The sequence below is a fragment of the Lepus europaeus genome, chromosome 9, assembly GCF_033115175.1.
Source record: "Lepus europaeus isolate LE1 chromosome 9, mLepTim1.pri, whole genome shotgun sequence".
NCBI classification, from domain to species: Eukaryota; Metazoa; Chordata; class Mammalia; order Lagomorpha; family Leporidae; genus Lepus; species Lepus europaeus.
Genome location: NC_084835.1, coordinates 5,627,930 through 5,653,158, shown reverse-complemented (window position 1 = coordinate 5,653,158; position 25,229 = coordinate 5,627,930). Strand labels below are relative to the sequence as shown.

The following is a 25,229-nucleotide window of genomic DNA, read 5'->3' as shown; positions in this document are numbered from 1 at the left end:
CACCTTCCGGAAGGCTGTTAAATAGAGCCATGGAAAACAACGCTTGTATCTGAAATCTTTGGGTCCTGCTGAAGGGACTACGAGGATCCCACGCCTACTGGCCAGGGAGCTGTGTGTGAGGGGAGCATTACCTTCAATGCATGGGAAAGGGGCACAGCTGGACGCAAGCATTCCTAGGCTCCTCTTGCCCACTGCCTCAGCAGGACAGCAGGTGCTCACTCCACTCTAAGGGCGAGGGGTGCATGCAAAGGTTACATCACAAAGTCAAAGGCACCACTTATATGCTTAGCAAAGGGAAATTAACAATTTGTTACAGCAGTGAGAAGATCGGTTGCGGGGGGGACTTGGAGATATATTTGGGAATGTGGGCGACTGGGGGCTCAAACAGGTTCTTGCTCACTCTGGTTTTTTTCAGGCATGATGTGTTACTGCTCTCAACTGTGGATTTCTGGAGAAGCTATTTGTAGACGTGATGCAACGTAACGTGTTAGGAGGAGTGGAAACCTGAGTAGAATACCCACAGGAAGAGCAGTACCTAAGTAACAGGACTGGGGTTGGTGGTGGTGGTAGGTGGGACTTGCAGGTGCACTACCCAGAAAACTAAATTCACACTGAACCCCACTTAGGCCATCTACACCATAATTAAAACAGAGCGGCTCTGTCAGCAACAAGTATGGAGCAAAAGTAGACTGGAATGACACACAGCTCAGCGGCTCAGCTGCTTGGGGTCTGAAAAACGGAAGGATGTCGAGAAGGCAGGAGGGTTCGTCTTCCTACCACTGGCTAAGGCAGGCCTAGTTACCTGAGAATGTGGCCCAACGCGAGGCCACCAAACAGCCCAAGGGCAGTGCCAACAGCGCCCTCTAGAGGTTCTCCCAGAGCACAGCTGCACTGCTGCAGACCACAGCCCCCAACTCCGTGAGCCTGGGCAGAAGAACCTGCCTTGCCCTGGCCCAGCATAACTGGATCAGGGACCTACAATGTGCACACAGACCCACAGACCGCACTGCTCCTGGGAAAGCCATTCTTTCCCAGGAAGATAAAGTTGCAAATAATTATATGGATTGTTCCAGGAACTTCCTGAAAATCCACCGACTTGAACATTTTCAGGAAAATAAAAAAATAATAATACATGTTATCTCCTTAAAAGACAACTGCTCATCTCCTGGGCCTAAACTTGCGATCCAGCAATTATTTACTCATAAAGACTTGCTTCAAAACTTTTCTTGCTGTGAGAGCAGCAATTAAATAAAAATCCACTATCACAAGGTTTGCCGAATTCTGACCTAGTATCCCCCATGCAAAGAAGTTCCCTAATCCAGTCCCCCAGGTCGCACAAGTGTCCCCCCTGATGTCCGCCTCAGTGCAGGCGGTGTTCTGACTGCTGCGTAAGCTCAGACCATGACCCTGATGTCGCAGTGGGTTACCTGGGAGCTTTATCAGGGAGTTGGCTGTCAACCCTCCCAGTCACGAGCTCTTAGTTACTGCTGCCAGAGCACTATAGCAGGCAGACCCCAAGGAGGAGAACTGCGGATCATATGGGAGCTCCATGTTCAGCTTTTTGAGGAATTATCTATTTGCTTTCTCTGAACTTATACCGTTAGCTAAGCAGAGCTAGTATAATTTCAGCAAAAGAGTCAGCGATTTCCATGCTAAAACGCAAACACTCACAGCACATTCACTGGAAAACGGAGGACTGGGAAATGCCAGGCAGCCTGAGGACTGTGATCCCATACAGGGGCAGGATTTGACACAGTGACGACAGCACTGCTGGGAGCACCTGCACCCCACATCAAATTGCTTAGGGTAGAGTCTTGGCTTGACACTCAATTCCAGCTTCCAAGCAAGAAACAGCTGATAGACAGTGGTGAGGGCACAACTGCTTGGGTTCCTAACACACATCTGGGAGGACTAAAAGGAATTCTGGGCTCCTGGTATTAGCCTGGCCCAGTATGAGGATTTAGAAGTAAAGTAGTGCTGGCATATGGGCATTGAACCAGTGGTAGCTCTCTCTCCCTTGCGTTCTCTCTCTCCTCTCTCCCCTCCCCTCCCTTCCTCTCCCCTCTCTCTCCCTCCCTCCCTCCCTTCCAGATCTCTCTCTCCAACTCTTGGCATTTTAAAATAAGTAAAATAAACAACGTTATAAAACCCATTGTCCCATTATAAAATAAAGAAGAAAGTGGGTTACTGTTGTGTGGCACTGGGGACACAATGGGTGCCAAGTGCCACTCTCTTCCCCAAGTTGACCAGCCCCACAGTGAGAACCCAGCAGCCTGACCTCCCATCACCTGGCTGTGTGAGTTCTCGCCATGGACAGGGAGCCTGAGAAAAGGCGGGGGCTACCTGAATGGTCGCTGGAGCTCGCCTAACCCTCCAGGGGTCCTGGCATCACATCCTCACCCTGCTAATTCCAAATGTCCTCCCCAACCCCAGACAAAGTCTCTGCTTTCCAAGTAATTCGGGGTTCCTGCCAAGACTTTCAAGGAACGTGAACAGAACATTTATCAAACAAATCTATCTGTGCAGTTAAGTACCAAAGGTGTTTATACCATAAAGATCTTATCTTGGTGTGCGCACTTGGCCCAGAAGTTACGGTGCGAGGTTATCTGCCATCTTTCAGAGAAGCCTCCCTCATTCTGGTTCGAACACCCAGGAAATGGCCAGAGCCCTCGTAAGAGAACAGATCCATTGGACCTGAACCCCTGCCAGTTTTGACTTTTCCTCCAACGTGGCTGTACAAAGCGCCTGGACAGGTAGTAGATGCAGTTGGCATCAACAGTCCCACTGTGAACTCATTTCAACGAAAGCACACGCAGCCAATGACTCATGCAGCATTGCTCCAAACAGGTGTTCTGCCTCATGTGTTCAGACGGCCCCGAAAGACTTCTGGAAAGAAAAGCCAAGTGGGAGACAGCTACAACCCATTCTTCCATTCTCTTTTTCCCTTTTCTTCTGATCTTCCTATCATTCAAGACAACACAGCCTAACCCTGTGATCCGACCAAGCCAACAGGCCACTCTGTTAGAGACGAGTGCAGGACTCTGCTTGGAATCTATTCTGAATCACAGAAAGCTGGTGAGTGGGGTAGAATTCTAAATCAATCCTCTCTCCCATCCATCCAACAGGCACTGGGGATGCTGGACCAGCGCTGGCATAGCTCCTGCCCTCAAGTTATGTGTATAATTCAATTCTCAAAATACTCTACCTACACAACAGAAATGGACATTTTGAGCTGTAACCAATGATGTGATAAAGGATGGGAAAATATAGTCATGGTTGTTGTTACAGACAGCATCTGCTGAGTGCCTATCACCTGCCGGGTATCGTTTGAACTATGTTATGTACGTTATTCTTTCCAAGTTTAAGAGGACCTCCCTGGAAATGGTACTGTGGCAATACAGCTCCATAGCTGGTAATGCTGGAACTGAGAGACAGAGCTACTGAACCAGGTCCGAAGCCCAGTCTGCAGGCCTCATGATGAGCAACCAGGCTATGAGCTGTGAGAAGAGAGCTTTTAGTTATGATAGCCAACAAGGTGGCCGCATAAAAGAAGCCTGCAAATAGAAGCTGCAAGACTCGATTGTGACAACATGCACGTTTTTTTTCTTTGCCAACATAGTTTTGACTATAGCTATTACCCCAATTTCATCCAAAACATTCTAAATTTTCAGTGTGATTAGATTTTCAAAACACTTTACTGCTGCAATTACAAAACAATAGAATGACTGCTAATTTTCTAGGCTGGTATATGTAAGTATTGATTTGGGGATCTACAATTTTATTAAACAGTAATTTTGACCATAATTCCTTACATCTTTAAATATCGATGAGAGCCAGAATTCTCACCAATGCGAAAGACTCAATCAACAAAAAATTGCAACTTTTGAAATCCAATTGTAATCACCTCATTTTAATTAATACTTCTGCTTATTAAAGGATCACTGCTATTTTTTTTTTCTTTCTTTCTTTCGCATCCTGGGAACAACAAAAGAAAATGTTTTTTTTTTTTCACTTTTGATCACTTGAGTGGAGGGGACGAAGAGTAAAGAGAATCTCAACCACACCATGTTAATCTACCAGGAGCAGAGCAGTCCTCCTAAGAGTGTATGAGGACTTTTAACAGAGGTTCCCTGGCCTCTGAAAAGTGGCCAGAATCTCTTTGCTCTTTTCTACTTTTGACTTCTCTTCTCTGGAGCTCCTATATGGCAGCCTCACAATGGCTCCCCTGGCTCCAAAAGATGCCTCCAACTCGAAGAAGCAGGTGTCGCTGTTCCTGATTGGTCAGCAGATGTCCAGGGGCTCATCCTGATTGGACAAGCTTAGGGTGGGTGCCCACCCCTGTCATTGTGGCCACTGTGATTGGCTTAGACTGAACTACTCTGAATCCTTGGAATTGAGAACCAGCCACGGGAAACCACAGGGAACACAAGGGAACACGGGCGTTCCTCTCAGGGGAGCTGCAGGCAGTATCCACCACTTGAAAGGGCCCATGTTCAGGACAGACAGTTTTATTCGCGCCTGTCAGTGGTCCGAACACAGTCCTACTGCAGCGTGCAAAGCCACCAGCACAGTAAGACTCTGCCTCCGAGGAGCTGTGGTCTGCAGCAGTGACGTGTGAGCTCGGCAGGGAGCCCACGGAACTGCTCTGTCCTGCAGAACCACATCCCGGAGCCACCCAGGAAAGGTTAAAGCATCTTTGAATTCTGAAGATTGTTCAGCTCCCAACAGGCGGCCACCACGACAAACAGCTCCCTTCCCCTCCTCACTTTATTAATATTTTGCAATTTTAGCAACTTCCATTTATTTGACAAATTAACATTTGGGGCATATCAACATTTCCTACCAGTTCCAGATAAATGAAAGATGATGACAAATAATAATTATGAAAAATCACCTTTGTTTCTATCACTGACAAAAAGAATATAACTCATTTTTTTCACCATCTGCATTGCATTTCTTGCCTTTTCCCTAACTTATTCCCCTACTCTGATTTTTAAATATCACCTCATTTTTCATCTGAAAGCACTGTTTTTTCTTTTCTCCCTCTAGGGAATCACCACTTACCCTTCAAGACCTAGCTCAAATATAACCTGCAGGTACTTTTCCCTAAATGGATGCCCATCTGCTAGCCTCAAAGACCCACAAATGCTGAATGCAGGGTGTGCAATTGGTTGGAGGGCACAGACCTGTCTGCTGTTAGTCCCAACACCTGCTAGTGGTCATCCCGCTCAGCTCACCGTAGAAGAGCTTTGTGCACCTGCAACCTTGTCCCTCCTGCTGCTTTCCCCCAGAAAAGCATTGCATGGAATCACTTGACAGAACAGAACCTGAGGAATGAAGTCAGGGGCACATCTGTGGGGGTTGCAGTTGGAGAGTAAATAGCAGCTCTCTGCTGTGGCCCGGGAGTGCAGTGGAGGATGGCCCAAGTGCTTGGGCCCTGCACCCCATGGGAGACCAGGAGAGGCACCTGGCTCCTGGCTTCGGATCGGCGCAGTACGCCGGAGCAGCGCACCGGCTACGGCGGCCACTGGGTGGTGGGGGGGGGGTGAACCAATGGAAAAGGAAAGACCTTTCTCTCTGTCTCTCTCACTGTCCACTCTGCCTGTCAAAAAAAAAGAAGAAGAAGAAGAAAAAAAAAAGTAAATAGCTTTGATTCCCTTCTAGTCAAGTCTTGTTTGTGCCAAACATCCTGGAAGGGAATTGTGTAGTTCAGGCACTGAGTAGACATGACTCAGGGCTACTAAGGTGGTAATGAGAGTGTGTGTGCTGTTCTGTGATACACAACTCACTGCTAGGCACCTACATTCCTCAAGACTGGATACAGAGTGACACAGACACCTGCCTACAGCTCTGGGACTTGCAGAATCGAAGATGGAGTCACTGGCTCAGAAACTCATTTGCAGTCACTGACCAATGAGAGTCCTGCAAATTTCACTTGCGAGAGAAGATGTGGCCAGGAATTCAAAGAGCACCCCTGAGCCTTTTTAAGTTTGGAGACGTGCACTCATTGCTTCGAGTGCTTTGTTCTGTCCTGCCAAGCAGAAGAAAGAAGAACCTACACTATGTTTTCCCACATCGCACTCCCACGGCATCTGCAATGCAATCAAAATAATGACAGCAAAAGGAAGACCTTGGGCAGGGTGACAGTGGACAGGACACCACTCACTGCAAGGGATGCGTGGGATGTGGTCTCCAGCCGAGGGCTGGGTGTCCTCCGGCCGCTGTACTTACCTTCTCTTCCTTATGTTCTTCCACTGGAGATGTTTCAGATTCAGTTTAATAATAAAATGTGTCTAGAGGGTGGTTCTGTATTGAAACTGGGCGTCTCAGCGGCCACAGACAGTGCTTGAATTAAGCCATCCTCTCATTTTTCTAAAAGTGGTCCTGCCCAAGGCCAACTTAGGGTCCACCCGACAGCAAATACAAACCGAGGCCTCTATCTGAGCTTGTAGGCAACTCACCTGCTCTTCCTCCCTCACCAAGACCAAGGAGAATTAAAAAAAAATGCCCCACTGTGAAGTCAAGCGTACCCCTGACCCAGCTTCCAAAACCACAACCACAACCCCAAAGGATAAGGTCAGCTCAACCCTGCAGGCCAACCTGGTGTCGTCTTTCAAAGAAGGGGCCATCTGTAGGAGTTGGAGTGGCACTGGATCACTTCCTGTGAGGTTTCCAAGGCCAGGGTTCTGCATTATTCTGTGCTGTTCTCTTTCCTCTCTTCCTAGTGGATTTAGAGGCCACTCGCATGTTAACAAATCCCCCCTGCCCTGCTTTTAATACCATAGATTAAGACTTTTTTAAGGCTATGGACTTGCACCCATTTTATTCTGATCTATTTCCAACACGTCACACATTAAACACTTGGCTTCTTGTTTTTCACCTGTGCCCCCAGCAGGCCTCCTTGTCTCAAGATTTTCCATTATTCAGCCAGCTCTGAAAGTTACTGGTACATGAATCACTCATTCAGCTCCCTCCCCACTCTCAGCACACATCTCGGAGAACACAGTCTATCAGCAGTGCCCAGGGACTTCTTATCAACAACAACAGTCATTCAGGACTCCCCAAGCCCTAGCCGTTGCACATCCAAGATCAGAGATTTTGGTGTTGTCTGTGTATTCCCAGGCTTTCCACGGACTCTGATGCTCACAGAAACCAGAGTGCCACTTGACACAGCTGTGCTGCTGTAGCTGGACAATTACACAGACTCTTAATTGGTCCTTCCACTCCCACTCTTGACCCTTCCAATTCATTATCTCCCCAGAAGTCAAAGTAATCATTACTCCCAAATTCGATGTAGTTATTCCCTTGCTTAATATCTCTTAATGACTTTCAAATGCTCTCAGAATAAAATTGAGTTTTATACTGGCCTGCCATTCCTACGATCCTTAGCTCTTGCTCCACCATCTCCTGCATCCCCTCTACCCCTCTCCCTTAGCAATCAGACCCCTATCATCTCAGCCTTCTGACCTGCATGATCACGCCTACCTGTCACATTGATGGCTGTCCCCATGGTGCATCCCTCCCTCCCTACTTCCATTATTTCCTGTCCCACACCTCTTTTGGCACACTGTGGAATTTCCACACAGCTATGAATTAACTGGAGTAGCTAGTACCTCCACCCTCGATGGCCAAGTGTGTGAGCAAAGGAACCACACAAGCATCGTCTCCATTGCACACCTTTGCAATGCCTCCCCAAGCTTCTCACATGGTATGTGTTGTGGTGTGAACAGGGTTCACTCCCCAAAATCACACAGATGTTTAATCCCTAAAAGTCTAATGCTAAATAAAGGTTAATGAATTCACTTTGATAGCCGATGCATTTAGGTGGAAGCTTGATCCAACTGGGTTCTCGGAAAGCCACTGGACTGGATCAGGGTAGTGAAGTAGAGCCCATGAGCACATCGTGATATCCTTAGAGAAGAAACGCAGGGACCTGGAGGATGGCACTGCTCCCTGGGTCTCTCTGCTTTCTGGCTCAGTGTGTGATCATCCAACCACGACCCTCCAGGCTCACCAGGTGTCTAAGCCAACAGGGTCACCTCATCCTGGGCTGTGACCCTCTTAATTGTCAGGTGCAATAAATGTTCTTCCCTCCTAAGTAGCTTCTCTGAGCTAGTTTACTTAAAGTACTAAAAAGCTGACTAACAGAGTAGGGCTTTAAAAAGAAAACACAGCACAGTAGCAACAAAACCCTGTTAAGTGACCAATCAAATACAATTCTTACGAGGGATAAAGTACAAGCCAAACAAAGAAAAATAAGATCAGCATCGGTATTGGTCCTTAGCACTACTTTTCCTCAGTACCTGGAGTTGGTGAATGCCGGGTGGGAATTCCTGTGTATATGGACAAATGACCCATGCCAGAAATTTAACACTGGTGCAGGGCTTATGCCAGCAAAGATTAATGCTCCTATGCAAGCTTTTGGATTTCAACTCAATCCCTGATTGAGTTGGCCTCGACTCTTCACCTTGAGTCCTGGCTGACCCTCCCTTTTTATCTCACAGCAACACCCAATCAAAAGGCACCTTGTGTATGGCAGCCAGGTCAGCTGCTTTGATTTTGCCTTGGACAGTCACCCTTGGATTTGTCTTTGAGTTCTTCAGCTTGTTTTGCCTTTATTTTCTCTTCTTGCTTCCAAGTGCACAGTGTTTCAGATTCCGGGCAATTTTAGTTTCTTCTTTGGCTTTGGCCCTCTGTGTTCATCTCAGTCAAATCTGGCCCTGGCTGTCTGGCTCTGTCCATTCCCGGACACCAGCTTACAACCCCTGGGATTCAATCTCAGTGTCACCTCACTGAGACACTGAAGCTCCACTAAGGTAGAACTGGCAGGCACAAGCAGAGCCATGGCCAGGCCAGGGCACGTGGGGTAGCTGGCCTGGGGAACCCCCGACCAATCTCTGCTCGCACAAACCTTCTCCTCTTAGAACCTGCAGCACAGATCTCCACCCCCAGGGCCCCGGCTCTGCACCCCATTTCCAAAATGTCTTCTTGTCATCAATTGTCAGTGTTTCTAGGGTATAAAGGGGGGCGGCATCATTCCCAGTGTCAGAACAAACACAGGGAAAACAGGGAGTAGGGACTGTGAAGGCTGATTTTCTGCTTTACTGGTTTGGACCATTAGGTGAGCTGACATTTGGCCCGACATTCTGCATGTGTTTCTGCTGAGTCTAACTTCTGAGTCATTTAAGGTAAGCAGGTGGTTCCCCAGTAGATCTGAGTCCCCCTCCAGAACTTCTAAGGCCCTAGTAGAACAAAAGGCTGAGTGAGACAGAACCGGCCACCAAGCTGAGGCACCTGCTGTTGGACTTGGGCATCACTGTATACGAGAAAGTGGCTGCCTACCCAAGTTCACGACTGACAGAAGAAGAGGCTATGGAAAGCAACAGCACTGTAGTTACCCAGATAAACTTATTGTAAAACCATGTGACTCACTGATCTGCATTAAAAATGCAACAAATTATCACCACCAAATTAAGAATGTAGGAAGCAAGGAAAGATGGGAGGAAGAAATCAACACCCAACTAAGAGAACGATCTAGCGAAAGCATTAGCTGGTCCTTTGTTTCCTAAGCAGTAAGAGGCTCAGAATAAAAGAATTCCTCCATAACGGCGCAGAGCATAATGTCTGGTACAAACTCAATGCAACATTTCCCATCATCATCATCATAGCTATATCATTTCCCATCAACATCGTCACAGCTATATCCAAACTATTTGTGGCAAGTTGCATGTTCACTTGTGAATGCACCCAAACACACACCCGGTGAACACTCCCCTAACTGAGCAAACTGAACGTCTGCTCGTTCTCCATTCAAGGGGAGAAGAGGAGTGAGGAGAACTCACGTTGAGCTGAAGTTCATCCGTCCACTGCCCAATCAGACGGTAACCGGGGTTGGTGGTGTTTGTCGTCTGGTACTGGAAGATGTCGTAACGCCCAGGTGCGTCTCCGTTCTTGTTAAACATCACTGGGGTGCCAGCGCTACCTGGGAAAGACAAGAGAAAGACAGACTTTGAGAGTTCCCAACCCATCTACTGACAGTTCTACAGATGACAGTCTTGAGATCCGCTGAGGATCAAGGCAGTATGTAGATATCCCCGCGGATTAGGAGGGTCCCCACAATGGTCCCTAGAACTCATGTGCAGAGACAGCCTGGGGATGGCAAGTGCAGAGGGAAGAAATCCTGCCCGAGCCCCAGGTCTTAAGTAGTTTCCTCTATGCATCCATAGGAGAAGGACTGGGAGAGCAGAAAAATTAGGTTTATTACTCACAGAGAAAGGACAGCAGGGTGCCTCAAGGGCCTAGGATGGGGAGCAAGAGAGGGAGAGGAGGGTGGGCTGAAGCCTTTATACAGTTCACGGCATTACCTGGGTGGGTTTCCTGGGCCAGGGGTAGATTTGGTGAACTGGAGAGAAAGTAAGGCTAAGGACAGGAACTTGGGGGTTACAGGGTTGAATTTACCAGGCTTAAAGCAGAGTCAAGTGGACAAGGGGTTCAGGTACAGGACCATATCACTCTAGAGCATGGACTTGGGGACTGGGTAGGTACCACCCCAAATGATGCTCAAGGCACGGCAGGATAACAGGGTGCATGCTGAAGGAGCGTTCATAGGATCTGGAGTTATGACTGCATCCTACCTGGACAGTATGTACCTGGAAAGGAGAGAGGGGTGTGCAGAAACAGTTGGAAAAAACACAGGAAGGAAGGAAGGAGGGAAGAGGGGAAAGGGGGGAGGGGAGGGGAAGGAAAAGGAGGACAAGGTAGGGGAGGTCATGGAAAGGGAGGAGAGGAAGGGAGGAGAGGAGAGGAGAGGAGGGGAGGAGAGAGGAGGAAGGGCAGACGTTAACCCTTGAGGAAGCAAGCATGGTGTTGAAAGTGACTCTGCCGATGTGATCACACTGCACGAGAAAGAAACTGGACTAAAGGTCTAGAAAGAACAGCAGTGTACTGGGTCAGCAGAGGCATCCAAGGTGGAGCCTGTACTCAATGTCTCCCCCGGCAGAGGCAACTCAAAGTGACAGGCGGGCAGACAGATGCCGAGCCACAAAGGACCGTCCAACAGCTGCCTGTCATGAGGTTCTGGGCTAAAACAGGAACCAAAGGCACCCCGGAAGCTGCCTCAGGAGGAACGTGCTCACGGGACCAGGGACTAGGAAGTAGGGAGATGGCTCTGGATGGGCACAGGGAGCCCAAGAGAACAGCAGAGGTCCTCCCAGACAAGTGACGGAGGGAGGTGTAGATGCGCTAAGAGACGGAGCGATGCAGGAGTCCCCGAGCTATGGGGAGCAGTGGCCTCTACAAGCTTGAAAAGGCCAGGAAACGGGCCTCACTCTGGGGCCTGCAGAGCCGCCAGCCCTGCCTTCTCATTCACGAAAGCCCACGGAGACCTGTGCTGGACTTGCGGACGACAGAACCAGAACATCAGCTATTTGTGTTGTTCAAGCCTCAGGCTTTGTGGTCATCCTTGACAGCGGCAACAGGAAGTTAATAAAAACCTGGATGGGTCAGGATCTCCAACTGCCCAACCTCCCAGGTGAGAAAGTCTACATGGGTCTGGGGGAGGGAGGAGAGCCACTCACCCCAGTCACTCAGCTACCTAAGTGAGCAAAGCACTTTCAACAGGCTTTGGAATTTTCTAGAATGGAGTTGAACAACCCTGAACTGTGTGACCTTGACAAGATACCTGGTCTCATTCTACTTCTAAGCTGCTGCCCGTAATACCTTCCTCGTGGGATCAAAGTCAATGATGGGGGGAGCTCATGAGTTCTGTGCCTGTGAGTAACAGAAGCTCAACAAATGGCCAGGATGCTTGAAAGATGTAATTTTGATCAGTCTTGTGCTTGCGTGTATCTCAAGAGCAGCGAGAACACATGGCCTCAGTTATCTAGACCGTCATCTTTTCTAGTGCGTCGGTATGATCTCTCCCATGGCTGTCAAATTTAAATATCTCCATGGGTATAAACAGCTTTTGTCTTCCCAACAGGCTAGAGTGCATTTCAGGAGAGAGCTCTGAGCTCCCGTGAGCAACAGTGCTTCTAATCCATGACCTTATGTCCAAGCCACCCTTTCAGTTTCTATTTCCTAGACTCTACCCAGAATTTATCTCCACAGACCAGGAAGGCATCCACATTATCACAACAGGTGCCTCTTAAACTCTCTGTGTAGCATCACATGCTCTCCCTGACAACAAAACACGAATAACGAAACAGTGTTAAAATCATGGGCTCTGTGCTTGTAGCCAGCCTTCCTGGGATATAAAGACAAGAAATGGAATCTGGATTTCACATGTTATTAGCAAGAAAATGAGGACAGTGTCATTTTGCAAGAAGACACTCACATTCATCAGATATTCATCTTTCTCTTCTCACAGTGGAGGCTAAGACTCATGTTATGCTTTGCTGTCAGTCTATAGCATTGCTTCCTTAAGTAAGGCAACTCAAGTTTTGCCTGGAGTTTGAGAGGAAGCAGAAAGAGTACTGGCCCGGGGCCCCAAACAATCTCAAAATCACCAGCTCAATATTCATCAGAACGGGACTTTTTTGCCTCGTCTCTTTCTCTCCCTGCTTATAATCTTTGCTAGGAAAAATGACTCTGTCGTGCCCTTTCCATTCTCATTAAAGTTCACATTTAAAAAAAAAATTAAAGAAGCAGAGCTGAATGCCTGATCCGCGAGATGACTTGGAAGACCACATTGTGTGGCTTGACCTTCTTGATAGATAACATAATGCAAGTGCCCTATTATTTCCAACCTCCCTCCACGTTTTTGAAATAGCCCCCTGAACTTCCTGAAAGAGAAAGAGAGACATTGTGTCCAAGGCACTCTGTATCTAAAAAGAAATATCAAAGGAGTCCATGGGGAAGAAAACGGTTATGAAAGGGAAAGTCATCACCTGCAGAGATTCTCACAGGGCGTGAGGGCTAGAAGGCTAAGGAACAGGAGCCCTGGACAGGATGGGTGGCAGGAGTCAGGGATGACAGACTCTGCTCCAGCCTGCAATCCGCTCCACCAGACAGGAGGACCTCACTGTGTTCTCTTCCTTCCTGGACAGGGGGCTTGGGTCTGAAGATGCCCAGGTATCGGACAGTCCTGCCCCACGGTTTTTGCTGTCCTCGCTGTCTCAGTCCACAGACAGACCCTAGACACGCAGCACTGACCTGTGCTTCTGTTAACCCTTTCTCCACCACAAACCACAAGCGGAGCATGCATGAGAGGACTTGGAAAAGTTCATGGGAAGCAGAATAAAGAAGGTTTACGCTTATGGATAAAAGTTCAAAACGCACGTCTGGCATTTTCATTTGGAGACACACATTTTGGGAACCTTTTGTACTCCATGGGTACTTTGCAGCTTGGTCTGGGTTTGGTGAGGACAGCATCTCATTGGTGAATTTACATCATCGGGAGCAGGTGGACGTGGCTGTCAGGTGGGACCCTAGCTGGGGCTGCACAGGGCGTTTGATGTGGTCTGTCGAGGAGACCACTGGGATTCCCCACAAGATAGTAGCTGAGTGCACGGGATGGATGTGTCAAAGGAGTCATACAGAAATCCTGCTGCCTGTTATGGCTTAGTGGTCAAACACTGTTACATCCCAAGTTTGCACAGGCTCCTTCAGATCCAGAGGGGGGAGACACAGAGCTCACCCTCGAGGTCGACAGAAAGTTACCTTGTCACAAGCAGAGCGTGTGTGATGTGCCATCTGTACAAAACACACCCTGCCTCAATTTGGAAACCAGCACAGACCTGCCTCATACTAAATGATTCATGACGTGGCAACCCTTGAAGATTTTACACCCAGGACACTGAATTTGTTAAATATACATTTGCAAGTGTTGCCATCTGGTTGGATGGCCGATAGAGAGACAAATTTAAGCTCAAGACTTATCATTCACTGGCGATGCAGGAAAAATAAAAATGGCCAGGAGTGAGAAAGACTAAATTGGTCATTTCTTTCTCAGTGCAGACGAGGAGGTTAAGTGCTTGGCAAAGCTGTAGTGATACTTTGAGGACACGCGATTATGATTTCCTAAATTGATGCTTTGGCAAATGGGAAGCTCAGAGTTATTAAACTCTCATCTACTGGTCTGGAACAAAACTCCGAAGAGCACAGCAAATTTTCCACTAAGGTAACAGAGGGGCATGATCACACTTACTAGGACAAAGAATAATCAAACTCTTTCTCAAACAAGCACAACATTGACTAAATTCTTCACAATCAGCTGGAGAGAGACCCGAGCCTCTGATTTCTCCTTGCTGTCTGCTGAAGTCTTGCACAAGTGGTTTCTACTCCTGAGCACTTGATTTCTATAGAAAAATCAGGACCATGAGTGAGTTAAGCTTGGTAAGTTTCTTTTCACGGTAACACTTGCTGACTAAGTGGCGCTGATCCACTGATTACATTTGTCACAGCTTCTTCATGTTACAACTCTCAACCCTGCTACAAGCAAATGGGGCAGTGACCCAGGATCCAGAGTGTCCTGGATGCCCACATGGAAGAACTTGATCCTCCACAGAGATCATGCTGACCAGCGAAGGAGTCCACCACGCTAACAGGGGCAGACAAAGCCGGCTCTGCCTGGGGACTCCCGTGGAGCCTCAGGTCTGAGTTGGGCTAGGATGGCACATTCTTTGTTCAAAGGCCAGCTGCGGCAGGTCTCCTGGGTTTCTTCCAAGCAGAGCATCACCACTACCTACCTGCAGGGATTTAGGCATTACGCTTCTCATTTCTCTGTGAATCTGTTTCCTTATCAGTCAAAGCAGAGAAAATGATACTATCTAAGCCACCATGATGCTTTGAAGATTAACTAAGCCAGTCCACACAAGGTGCTTAGCAGTTTCTGATAGCGAACCATCATTTGATATACCAGCCTGCAGTCTACCCCCAAGTTCAGCAACTCCGACCCCTCAGAGGACAACCCTGTCTTTATGAACAAGTCCACAATCACTGGCTCAAAGATGAAGTGGAAAAATCATCAAGACCATTCTGAAAACGATTTTCTTTTAGTTACCAGGGTAACAATGGCCATGTATATCCATGGACCACAACCCAGAGCACACAAGAGTGACTTCAGCATTTGTAACGAAGGGCTTGACAGACAACAAAATCTCTATTTGGAGAGTTTGGGGGAAAATGTTGTATATATTTGGAGATTTCTTGAAAACTAGGAAGACACTACAGAAAGAAGATAATCTGATAAAGTGTGCTGTGGTTTTATATGGGGGTGATTTCTGTGGGCTTGACTAGAATACTGACCCCCAAATTGAACATGGTTCCTGTTCATCCAGATACTAGGGAGCCCCTACAAAAAAGAACTACTCATATGGGTTTAAAAGGAATAATACTGACAACCAGAAAAGCAAAAAAGAGCATTTTTAACTCATAATGTAACTATCTAAATTAAGAAATTAACATCGATATCCTATTAGAACTAACTAATTCTTTTCCATACACGTATCTGAAAGTCTTCCATGTCACATCAATGTCATTTTTTTTTTTTGGTAGAGCATCATTCAATATTCCCCTGTGACAGTCAAGCCTCCTTCATTCCTTCCAGCGTGGAGCAGCTCCTCAGCTGCTTTTCTCACGACAGGACATTCTGAAGAACTCCGGCAAGTGATCTGGTAAAACACCCTTCACTTTGTTCTAATGTCACCTTGGGGTTATTGTTAAATTCCATGCTTTGGGCCGTGAAGAAACTGCTGTGACCTGTCCACGTCTCACATCCACAGGCACACGCTGTCCACAAATCTCCTATCAAGAGACACGTGAGGGCCACATGTCTTAGGATGGCGATGTTAACCTTGACCACTTGATAAAGGTGCTGCCCACCAGTTTGCTGTAAAACTATTACTTTCTCCTTGGTAATTGTTACCTAGCTTCTGGAAAACCCTATGAAAGGATGTACATATATTGTCTGTCATCACACCTTAATGCAAGGATTTGGGTTCCCATCAGTGATTCCTGCCTGAACCAATTACTTCTGAGGTTTTTGCAAAATGGTTATTTTGTTTTCCCACATTTCCACCATTCCATCATGCAGCTCATGCTCTTGCAGTTTGTTTATTTTTATCAGTATGAACTTACAGATCTTGGCAGTTATAATCCATATGGTCCCTTGCTGCTCAATGGGATCTCTCCCAGGATACTTTCTGTGCCCTTTCCACACGACTCCTTCAGTTTTCCAGCATGTTCTAAATTTATAATACGACTTGTCCCAAACTTGCCTTGTGCCTTCCCTGACCAGGTTCTCAATCCAGCAGTTTCTTTAGGAAGTCTTGGTTCCTTATGTTGGACAAGGGAATTTCTAAGTATGATCTAGGTGCTAGGTGTACTTCTTTCTAATGCGTACCAGCCCTTCCAGGAAATATAAATATAAAATACAAACATAAAACACACATATGTGCACCTATCAACTCTTACATCTACTCATTTTCATATATATTAAAGCCATGAGTCTTCTATTCTAGCCCAACCTAAGAGTGTTCATTCTAATCTTCTCTCATGCATTATTAATAATTTCTAACCCTGCAAGTAAGAAACGTGGCTGTTATTATCCACAATATGTTTAATTATTTATCAGTTTTTATCCCACATCAATTAGCTACAGAACTGTGAAAGAAAACCCATATATGTACAATATCTATGTGCAATTATTTCTGCCTTTATCTTTAGGTTACAAAGTCAAATGCCATCTTCCAAAATAACTCAAATTCATGGATTCTTCCTGCCTACCCTCACTGTAGTTACGCCATTCACCTGCAGTAAGATTAGGGTTATTTGTAACGGTGCTGGACTTTACATGACACAGTTAGATTTTCTTATATAGATTATCGAGTTGGAGGTATGTGAAGTTTTACAATAGAAATCAAAGCTACAAAAACAACATACAGCCAGCCTTCCGTCTTCTTGGGCTCTGTAGCCCTGAATTTGACTAATCGCAGAAGGAAAATATTTGGAAAAATAAATTGTTTCCATACTCAATCTGCACAGACTTTTTCTTGTGCTATTCCCTAGCCAGTATCGTACTCCAACTATTTCACAGTGTGTGCATTGTGACGGGTATTTTAAGTAATCTGCGATGATTTAAATCACACAGGAAGATGTTCATGGGTCATAAGCAAACACTACACCGTTCCATGTAAGCGACTCGAGCTCTGTTCAAGGGGTACCCTCAGGGGTGCTGGGGCCATCTCCCACAGGTGTCGAGGGACAACTGCACTTGGGAAAAGGGTGCCCTCTGTGACCCCCAACCTGCTGACTTTCTCACCTGCCAACACCCACTGCTTTTAATTTTCAACCTAGTCGATACTTTGAGACATAAGCTTTTAACCCAACATACGGTTAGTTTAGCAAACTATCATCAATCCTTCAACTGCTCTTTCTGTCTTTCCTCTGCCATTCCACACCCACTGACATTCACAAAGGAATATTCCAGTTTTGTGTTCAACCCTCTTCACTTCGAAAGATGGGTAGCAAACCATAACCAGCAAACATGTATTAATTCACTCATCCGCTCTTTCATGCACTGATTGGGTTATGCGAAATTATATGCATATCAGTTTTGGACCCATCATCCGTAAACTACATTGCAACAACCCAAGCTAGGAAACCCAGGTGCCCACACTGAGGATTCTAAAAGGTGTGGCTGTGTGCAGACTCACCATTGAAGTTAACATTGCGAATGTACTTCAGCAACTTCTTGCCCCCGGCCTGCTCCATCTCCGGACAGACACCCCGGTAGTCAGCACAGAGATCCTTGTTCATCTGGTGAAGGGCGTGAGCCATGGCGTAGACGGCGTCAATCACGAACTGAACCTTACCCTCCTGCTCATAGTTGGAATCTTTCCCAATTCTCTCCTGTCCTGCACATTAAAACAAGAAACACATAGACACAAAGTGGTTGCTGAGTACAACATGGAAAACGTCATTAGCTTTCAATGACACAGAAAGAAAATCATGCATTCAGGACTACAACCATCTCAGCCACACAGCCGCATCCGGCCACCATCACCAGTTGTTCTCGCAGTTTCTGGATTTTCACTTGGGAGCCCATTACCCTAACTTTTCTGATGTCGAGACAAGTGTTAGAAACAGCACTCTTGGCCGGCGCCGCGGCTCACTAGGCTAATCTTCCACTTTGTGGCGCCGGCACACTGGGTTCTAGTCCCGGTCGGGGCGCCAGATTCTGTCCTGGTTGCCCCTCTTCCAGTCCAGCTCTCTGCTGTGGCCCGGGAGTGCAGTGGAGGATGGCCCAAGTCCTTGGGCCCTGCACCCCATGGGAGACCAGGAGAAGCACCTGGCTCCTGCCTTTGGATCAGCGTGGTGCGCCGGCCGCAGTGTGCCAGCTGTAGCAGCCATTGGGGGGTGAACCAACAGAGAAAGGAAGACCTTTCTCTCTGTCTCTCTCATTGTCCACTCTGCCTGTCAAAAAACATTTTAAGAAACATGAAGTTCCCTAAATTCCACCCCTGGCCTCACTGGCATCTGCAACAGTGCTTGGCCTCCTGTGTCCAGATCTCAAGGGTTGTTACTACTGGGGACTCAGGTGCTCGGATGAGGAATCCTGGTATCCTTTTTCATTCTCTCAGTGTTAATCCTGCCCACTCTCACACTGCCCACGTCTGACCAATCGCTGAGTGCCATCAACTCAACCTCTGAGATAGCGAACAGTTCCAGGTGCTCTATCAACTCCCTACGCACGATTCCCACTAACATTCTAACACTCAAGGGGACACTCAGCCTCAGAGCGAGCCAGTCACCTGCCCAAGGTCACAATGTCACCAGCAGGCAGGGCCACGGTGACAGCATCCGCTCATCACTTCCCAAAGCCCCGAGTCTTCTCACCCATTGGCCCTACCCGTTCTCTATGTCTATTTCTGTTTCTCTTCTTCCTGACATCGGTGTCTGCCGTGCTTAGAGTTCCCTCGCTCAGGCTCTCTGTTAGGCTGGGGATGCCCATACTCCTTGCTTTCCTTCATTCTAACTAAGTTAGAATGTGAAGATGCAATCCAAACGCTTCCCACACCCAGCCCCTCAAGTATGATCCGAGGTTTCCGACTGACGCTTCAAATTACATTACGGCATTAACAACAGCTCTTCCGGTAGTTCTCCCAGACACTTTTTTGTTTCCTTCTGTTTCTTAAATCCCCACACTGAACACAGAAGTTCGCATGTAGCAGATACTCAACAACACCTGTAATACATCATGCGTTCGTTAGCTCCAGGACACTGGTGACCTGAGGCCTCCTGTTCTTCTCTAAAGAGTAATTATCCACACACTGCATTTTATTTTCATGCCTACATTCCCCCAAGTGTCTTCACTGCACATTTGTGTAGCAAAGGAACAGCATGAATTCTACGGCCTCAACTCCACCCCAGAAAAACCGACAGCCATTGTGTGAACACACAATGACGAGACTTCTTCACTGGGGGACTTTTTCAGAGCACTTATAATGGAAAGTATAACCTCCACAGCAGAAAAATCAGCGCTTAACAAATCCACTGACCCTCCTGTGCTAAGCCTGCATGAATGTCTCAGTGTGAGATACCATGGGTTCCATGCGTGTTTCTCTTAACAGCACTCAGCCTAATGCTCACGGTGCCACTCCATCCGGGGTTTTCCATGGAGAAGACTGTTAGTTTTGTAAACCTCATTGTGGTCCTGAATTCATACTGCTCCTTCCAGTTCACTGAGTTGTGACTCAACCACTACACTCTTCCCTGCCTGCTTTCCCTACAGGGAGAGCCCGGATTTTAATGATACTGTTGGGAGCACCCACTCGCTTTCTCCGGTAGTCCACACATAGTACTCCTACAATAGCAGTCAAGGCTAACTCACAACCTAAGGAGCTCAGCGTCCCGACAGCCTCACACCGACACCCTCCAGTGTTTCCCTGAGAACACGGGGCACAGACTTGGAGAGGTGGGACTGTTTGGTGAAAGGGTGAATTTGTGCATCATTTCGCTCTCTATTCTACATTGTCCTGTATAGCGGCAGTGGCCTCTTGCTGACCCACCTTGGCAACTAGGTACGTACATCTTCTGCTCCTTGCTTTTTTTCTCCATTTCTCCTTGTGTATATGAAAGCTACATTTTGTTTTGTTGTGATGTTTTTATTATTGTCCAACTTTCTGTGACACAATATTTTAAATATACAGTAAGGTTAACAGAACTTCACAGGCAACCCACCAACTACATTTTAACACTAACATTTTACTATACCACAGGACTTACTATTCTGACATTGACATGTGTCTTACTTTTTAAGGTCATTCATATTTAATATTAATTTCATTACATGCTATTTAATGTCTCTTCTTTGCTAGCACTTGGAAAAGCCAATGTGCGAAGCCTTGTGCCCCCAGTAAAATATAAAGCATGAAATGGATTCACACTCATAAATTAAGGGAGCAGTTTCTAAACTGCATTAATAAAGGCATTCATCCCCAGAAGATTGACTTGAAAAGTACTCACACTATTTTCACTAACGACACAGCTGATTCTCTGTGAGACATTGTAGGTTCCCTCCCTGAACAGACACCAGCCTCATTAGCATATTGGAGGCTAGGAGAAGCGTTTAGCATACAATTTGTCTTTGGAACTAACAGGACTTGAAGACTATGGATTGCTATCAATAAACCTGGGAGAGGTAAGTTCATTAAAAAACAGACAGACAGACACTGAAGCGTCACATTCCCTACTGTGTGACTCTCCGTGATTGTCAATTTCCAAGTCACTCCCTACCCTCTTCTCAAGGACTCTGATTCCACTCAGATACTGACGGCCGCCAAAGGGGGTCAAGATTCCTGGGGTTCTCCCAGAGCCTCCCCGGGTCAATCCTGATGTTCCTTTGCCAATGCCATCGCCTCTGCAGGGACTGCTTGTGGGACACACTCGGGATACAGTTCCAGCCGATGAGATGTGAAGAAGGCGTTTGTGTGATGCCTTCCAAGGAAGCTTACACACTCTTACAAGGAGGTGGTCCCAGTACACACACGCTCCCTGCGGTTACCCCAGTCATCCTGTGGTCTCAAAGCCATCACACAGCATACTCATAACAACAGAGCAAATAGGGGGACGGACCTGGGAAATACAGCTGTGATGCCACACAGCCAAGCCTGAATTCAGCCGTGTTCCTTTCTCCATGTGACGGACTGAATGGCTAAGTATTTAGCTAACTACTACAGCTTCATACTCACCACCTCCAGGCTGAATGAGCCACTACACTTCTCACCCAGGTGTCACTTTACAGCGTTCTAAGGAACCAACACGAAGCACACACATTAGCTGTGTTGAAAAATACTTTCAAAATAGTTTGAATGAGAAAAGAAAAGCATTTTCTTTACATTTTTAAAATTTTTATTGTAATTTCTTTGAAAGGCGGAGAGACACAGACTTGTGTGCACACGTGCTCACACATACACACACATCTCTTTCCTCCTCGGGTCTACTCTCTTGCAACAACTGAGACTGGTTCAGGCCAAAGCCAGAACTCCATCTGGGTCTCCGAGAACTTTGAGCTATCACCTGATCACTAGCAAGAAGCTGGATGGGAAGTGGAAATGGGACGAGAATGGCACATTCCTGCTGAAATCAGGTTTGAGCATCCAAAGTAACATCTTAACAACTGTACCAGCTGCTCACCCAAGGAAAAACAGTTCCAATTAATGCTCAGCTGACAGTCATTCTTTCTGATTAAACGAGATAGTGTGACATTCTCACTCAGATGCAGTACATCCTTTTCATCACGTGTTATGGGAAGGAGTCTGTCATTCAGATAAAGTGAGAACCTGAAAGATTTACCTCCTGGTTCTCTGCGTGAGAAACAGCTTACTCCCCAGTCCGCTGATTGTCTGCTCCACTGTGGTTTCTACCAGAGTTCAATATTCACCTTGCAAATGCACACTCCTTTAACCTTTTGTTGAACCAACTGCCGTTTGTCCATATGCTGGAATAATATGAAACCTCTTTTGCTATCAGAACATCTAACCTTCTCTCTGCTGGTGAGATCTTCTCTTGGAAAGACCCTCTGAGCCTTGTTGTGTTAACATACTGCTTTCTCAGAATAGATGCTTGGTTAGGATGCCCAAGGAAATTAGGAGTGCAGAAGGAGGCATGGAAAATGGAAGCTATCACGGATTTGACATGATATATAGAAACAATCCTGCTTCAATGAGGAATCCCAAAGGGAGAGATGGTATGGGGGAGGGGACAGGCGAAGGCAAACCCCAGCTTTGGCCAATAGACACTGAAGCAAGCAGATCACAGAAAGTCCCAGGGAGCTGAACAACCGCCCCAGGCTAATCCTGTGTTTTCAAGGCAATGAAAATGTATAATTTTTGTTTCGATTTCAAATATCAGTTGAAGTTATTTGGCCAGCAAGAACCTCTCTGAAGCCACGCAAGCTCGCTCTGACTGCTTTTAAAACAGATTTACTGGGGCTGGTGCTATGGCTCAGCATGTTAACACCCTGGCCTGAAGTGCCAGCATCCCATATGGGCGCCGGTTCGAGTCCTGGCTGCTCTACTTACAATCTCGCTCTCTGCTATGGCCTGGGAAAGTAGTAGAAGGTGGCCCAAGTCCTTAGGCCCCTGCACACACGTGGAAGACCCAGAAGCTGCTCCTGGCACAGTTCTCTTTAAATATTTAAAAAAAAAACAGATTTACTTTACTAACTGTATTGCCCCCAATTTAGACTGCACATGACTACCGTCCTAAAGTATTTAGCATTTGTTCCTTTACAGAAAGTATTTGCTACACCTGGATCCAAGCCTCTTGGAAACAGAAAGTAGGAGGAGAAAACTAAACTCAATGTGGACACAAAAAAGAAAAATCAGGCAACAACAGGAAAAATACAAAAAAAAAAAAAAAGAAAACAAACAATGCTGAAAGTAAGGGCAACACGATTTATTTATGTAAGAGCAAAGAACCTGATAAATTTCTAGACAAACTATTCAGGGAATAATGAAAGGAGATGTATGGATGAAGGATGAGACATTACTGCTGATGCTACAAATCCTAAATACACACTAACAATGTTTTGCCAATAAATTAAATAACATCTGTAAAATGGAAATTTCTTGAGTGATAGAAACTACCAAGCTGACTCAAGAACAAATATGAGCAGTCTTGCAGAAGTAAAATAAAATAAATATCCCATCAGCAACTACTGGAAGGAAAATCTGAGGTTGAGATAACTATCCCAGTAAATTGTTTTTTTTTTTAACTTTTATTTAATGAATATAAATTTCCAGTGTACAGCTTATGGATTACAATGGCTTCCCCCTCCCATAACTTCCCTCCCACCCGCAACCCTCCCCTCTCCCGCTCCCTCTCCCCTTCCATTTGCATCAAGATTCATTTTCAATTCTCTTTATATACAGAAGATCAATTTAGTATAAAGATTTCAACAGTTTGCACCCACATAGAAACACAAAGTGAAACATACTGTTTGAGTACTAGTTATAGCATTAAATCACAATGTACAGCACATTAAGGACAGAGATCCCACATGAGGAGCAAGTGCACAGTGGCTCCTGTTGTTGACCCAACAAATTGACACTCTAGTTTATGGCGCCAGTAACCATCCTAGGCTGTCGTCATGAGTTGCCAAGGCTATGGAAGCCTTCCAAGTTTGCCGACTCTGATCATATTTAGACAAGGTCATAAAAGACAGAGTGAGGATAGTAACCAATGATCCTAAGAGTGGCTTTTACCAGGTTTGAACAATTATACAGCATTAAGTGGGGAAGAGGACCATCAGTACACACAGGTTGGGAGTAGAGCCATTGGTGGTAGAGTAGAGGTTATGATTACAAAGGAATGAGGCCCAAGTGCACTAGACAGGGCCTAGAACAAAGGACAGAGTCATTATTAGAGGAGCTAAGAAAGGTGCTGTCTAAGCTACAAGTAATTTTTCCGATTGAGAGGCAAATAGAACCTGATAGAAGGGGCTTGATAATAATCTGGTGGGCTTTAGGCCTTGTAAATTCAGAGGCCCAGACCTATCTATCTTTTCACATGGGGTATATCCTAAGGGAGGTGTGAACCTCCTAGGGGAAGGCACTCTGTTGACTTTCATTAATTGGCTGGCCTGGGAGGAGAGCTGGCCAGGTAAAGGCAAGGGGCATCTCTAACAAGAAATTTACAGTTCTGCCTGCAATGTTGCTGACCCTACTTGACCATCCCCTCAGCTGCAGTGGTCCCTTTGGAAGTTGGGCTGAGTGAAGGGCTTTTCAGCTTAGAGCCAATAAGATCTGTGGCTCTGACCTGGGCATCCTTCGACTCCAGGGCAGGTCCATTGCCAGTGATCCAACTCTTGGCAGAGCTGCCAGGGCTCTTCACAAGCTGACTTCTGCTGAAGCCCAGGCTTACCACATTGAAAGCCACTGCAGTGGACTGGCCTGTTGGGTCTCCTTGAGGGCAGATCACTGTGCAGATCAGCCATTAATAGGCCTGCCACCCCTTGCTTCTGATGCCTAGCTTTCTTTTCCTCCTGGTTTGTGTTAAAGCAGACCAGACGATGCAAGTCAAGGGAGTGCCCGTGTCCCATCTCTAATCTTTGGTGGCCTGAACTACAAGTCTATAGTCACAGGCATGTTCTGTAGTAGTTTTTCTAAGGTAGACAATGCCCATGAGGAAAATTATATTCTCACTTTAAAACTTTCTTTCCCTTTGGTCTGAAAGGGAGGTTTTTTCTACTTACTGTATACTTCGCTGTTATCCCAGTAAATTGTACCAAGCATTTAAAAATATGTGAGATGACCAGCTCTGTACAATCTCTTCCAGAGAGAAAAAGAGGAAGGGACATCAACCCATTTGTTTTTTGACACCAAAGTTCATCTGATATCATCAGGAAAAAGATTCTACAAGAGAAGAAAACTACAAACAGTATCATTATAAAGTGGGATGTAAAACTCATTAACAAAATATTAATTGCTTTAATCAATACATAATGATCAATGTGGTTTATACTAGTACTGTATGACTGACTTAGTGATTTAACATTCTGTTATTTAAGATTTGTTGAGCTATTCAGGGTCTCTTATTTCCATATGAATTTCAGTGCTATTTTTTCTAGATCTGAAAACAATGTCCTTGGAAATATGATTGGGATCACACTAAATCTGTAAATTGTTTTGGGTAATATGGGCATTTTGAGGTTATTAATTCTCCTAATATACTGTTGCTGGGAATGCAAATTGGTATAACCATCATGGAAAACAGTATGAATATTC

At 46.2% G+C, this 25,229-nt stretch overlaps 1 protein-coding gene across 1 annotated transcript in view; it reads right to left on the bottom strand.

Moving 5' to 3' along the window:
• GRM7 (glutamate metabotropic receptor 7) overlaps positions 1-25,229 on the bottom strand; it is a 763,759-nt gene that overhangs the window by 207,497 nt on the left and 531,033 nt on the right. Inside the window, exons 6-7 of the mRNA XM_062200062.1 lie at positions 17,655-17,855; positions 9,843-9,982 (exon numbers count right to left, since the gene is read on the bottom strand). Of these exons, the coding sequence (XP_062056046.1) occupies positions 9,843-9,982; positions 17,655-17,855 (341 nt within the window). The remainder of the gene's footprint in view (positions 1-9,842; positions 9,983-17,654; positions 17,856-25,229) is intronic.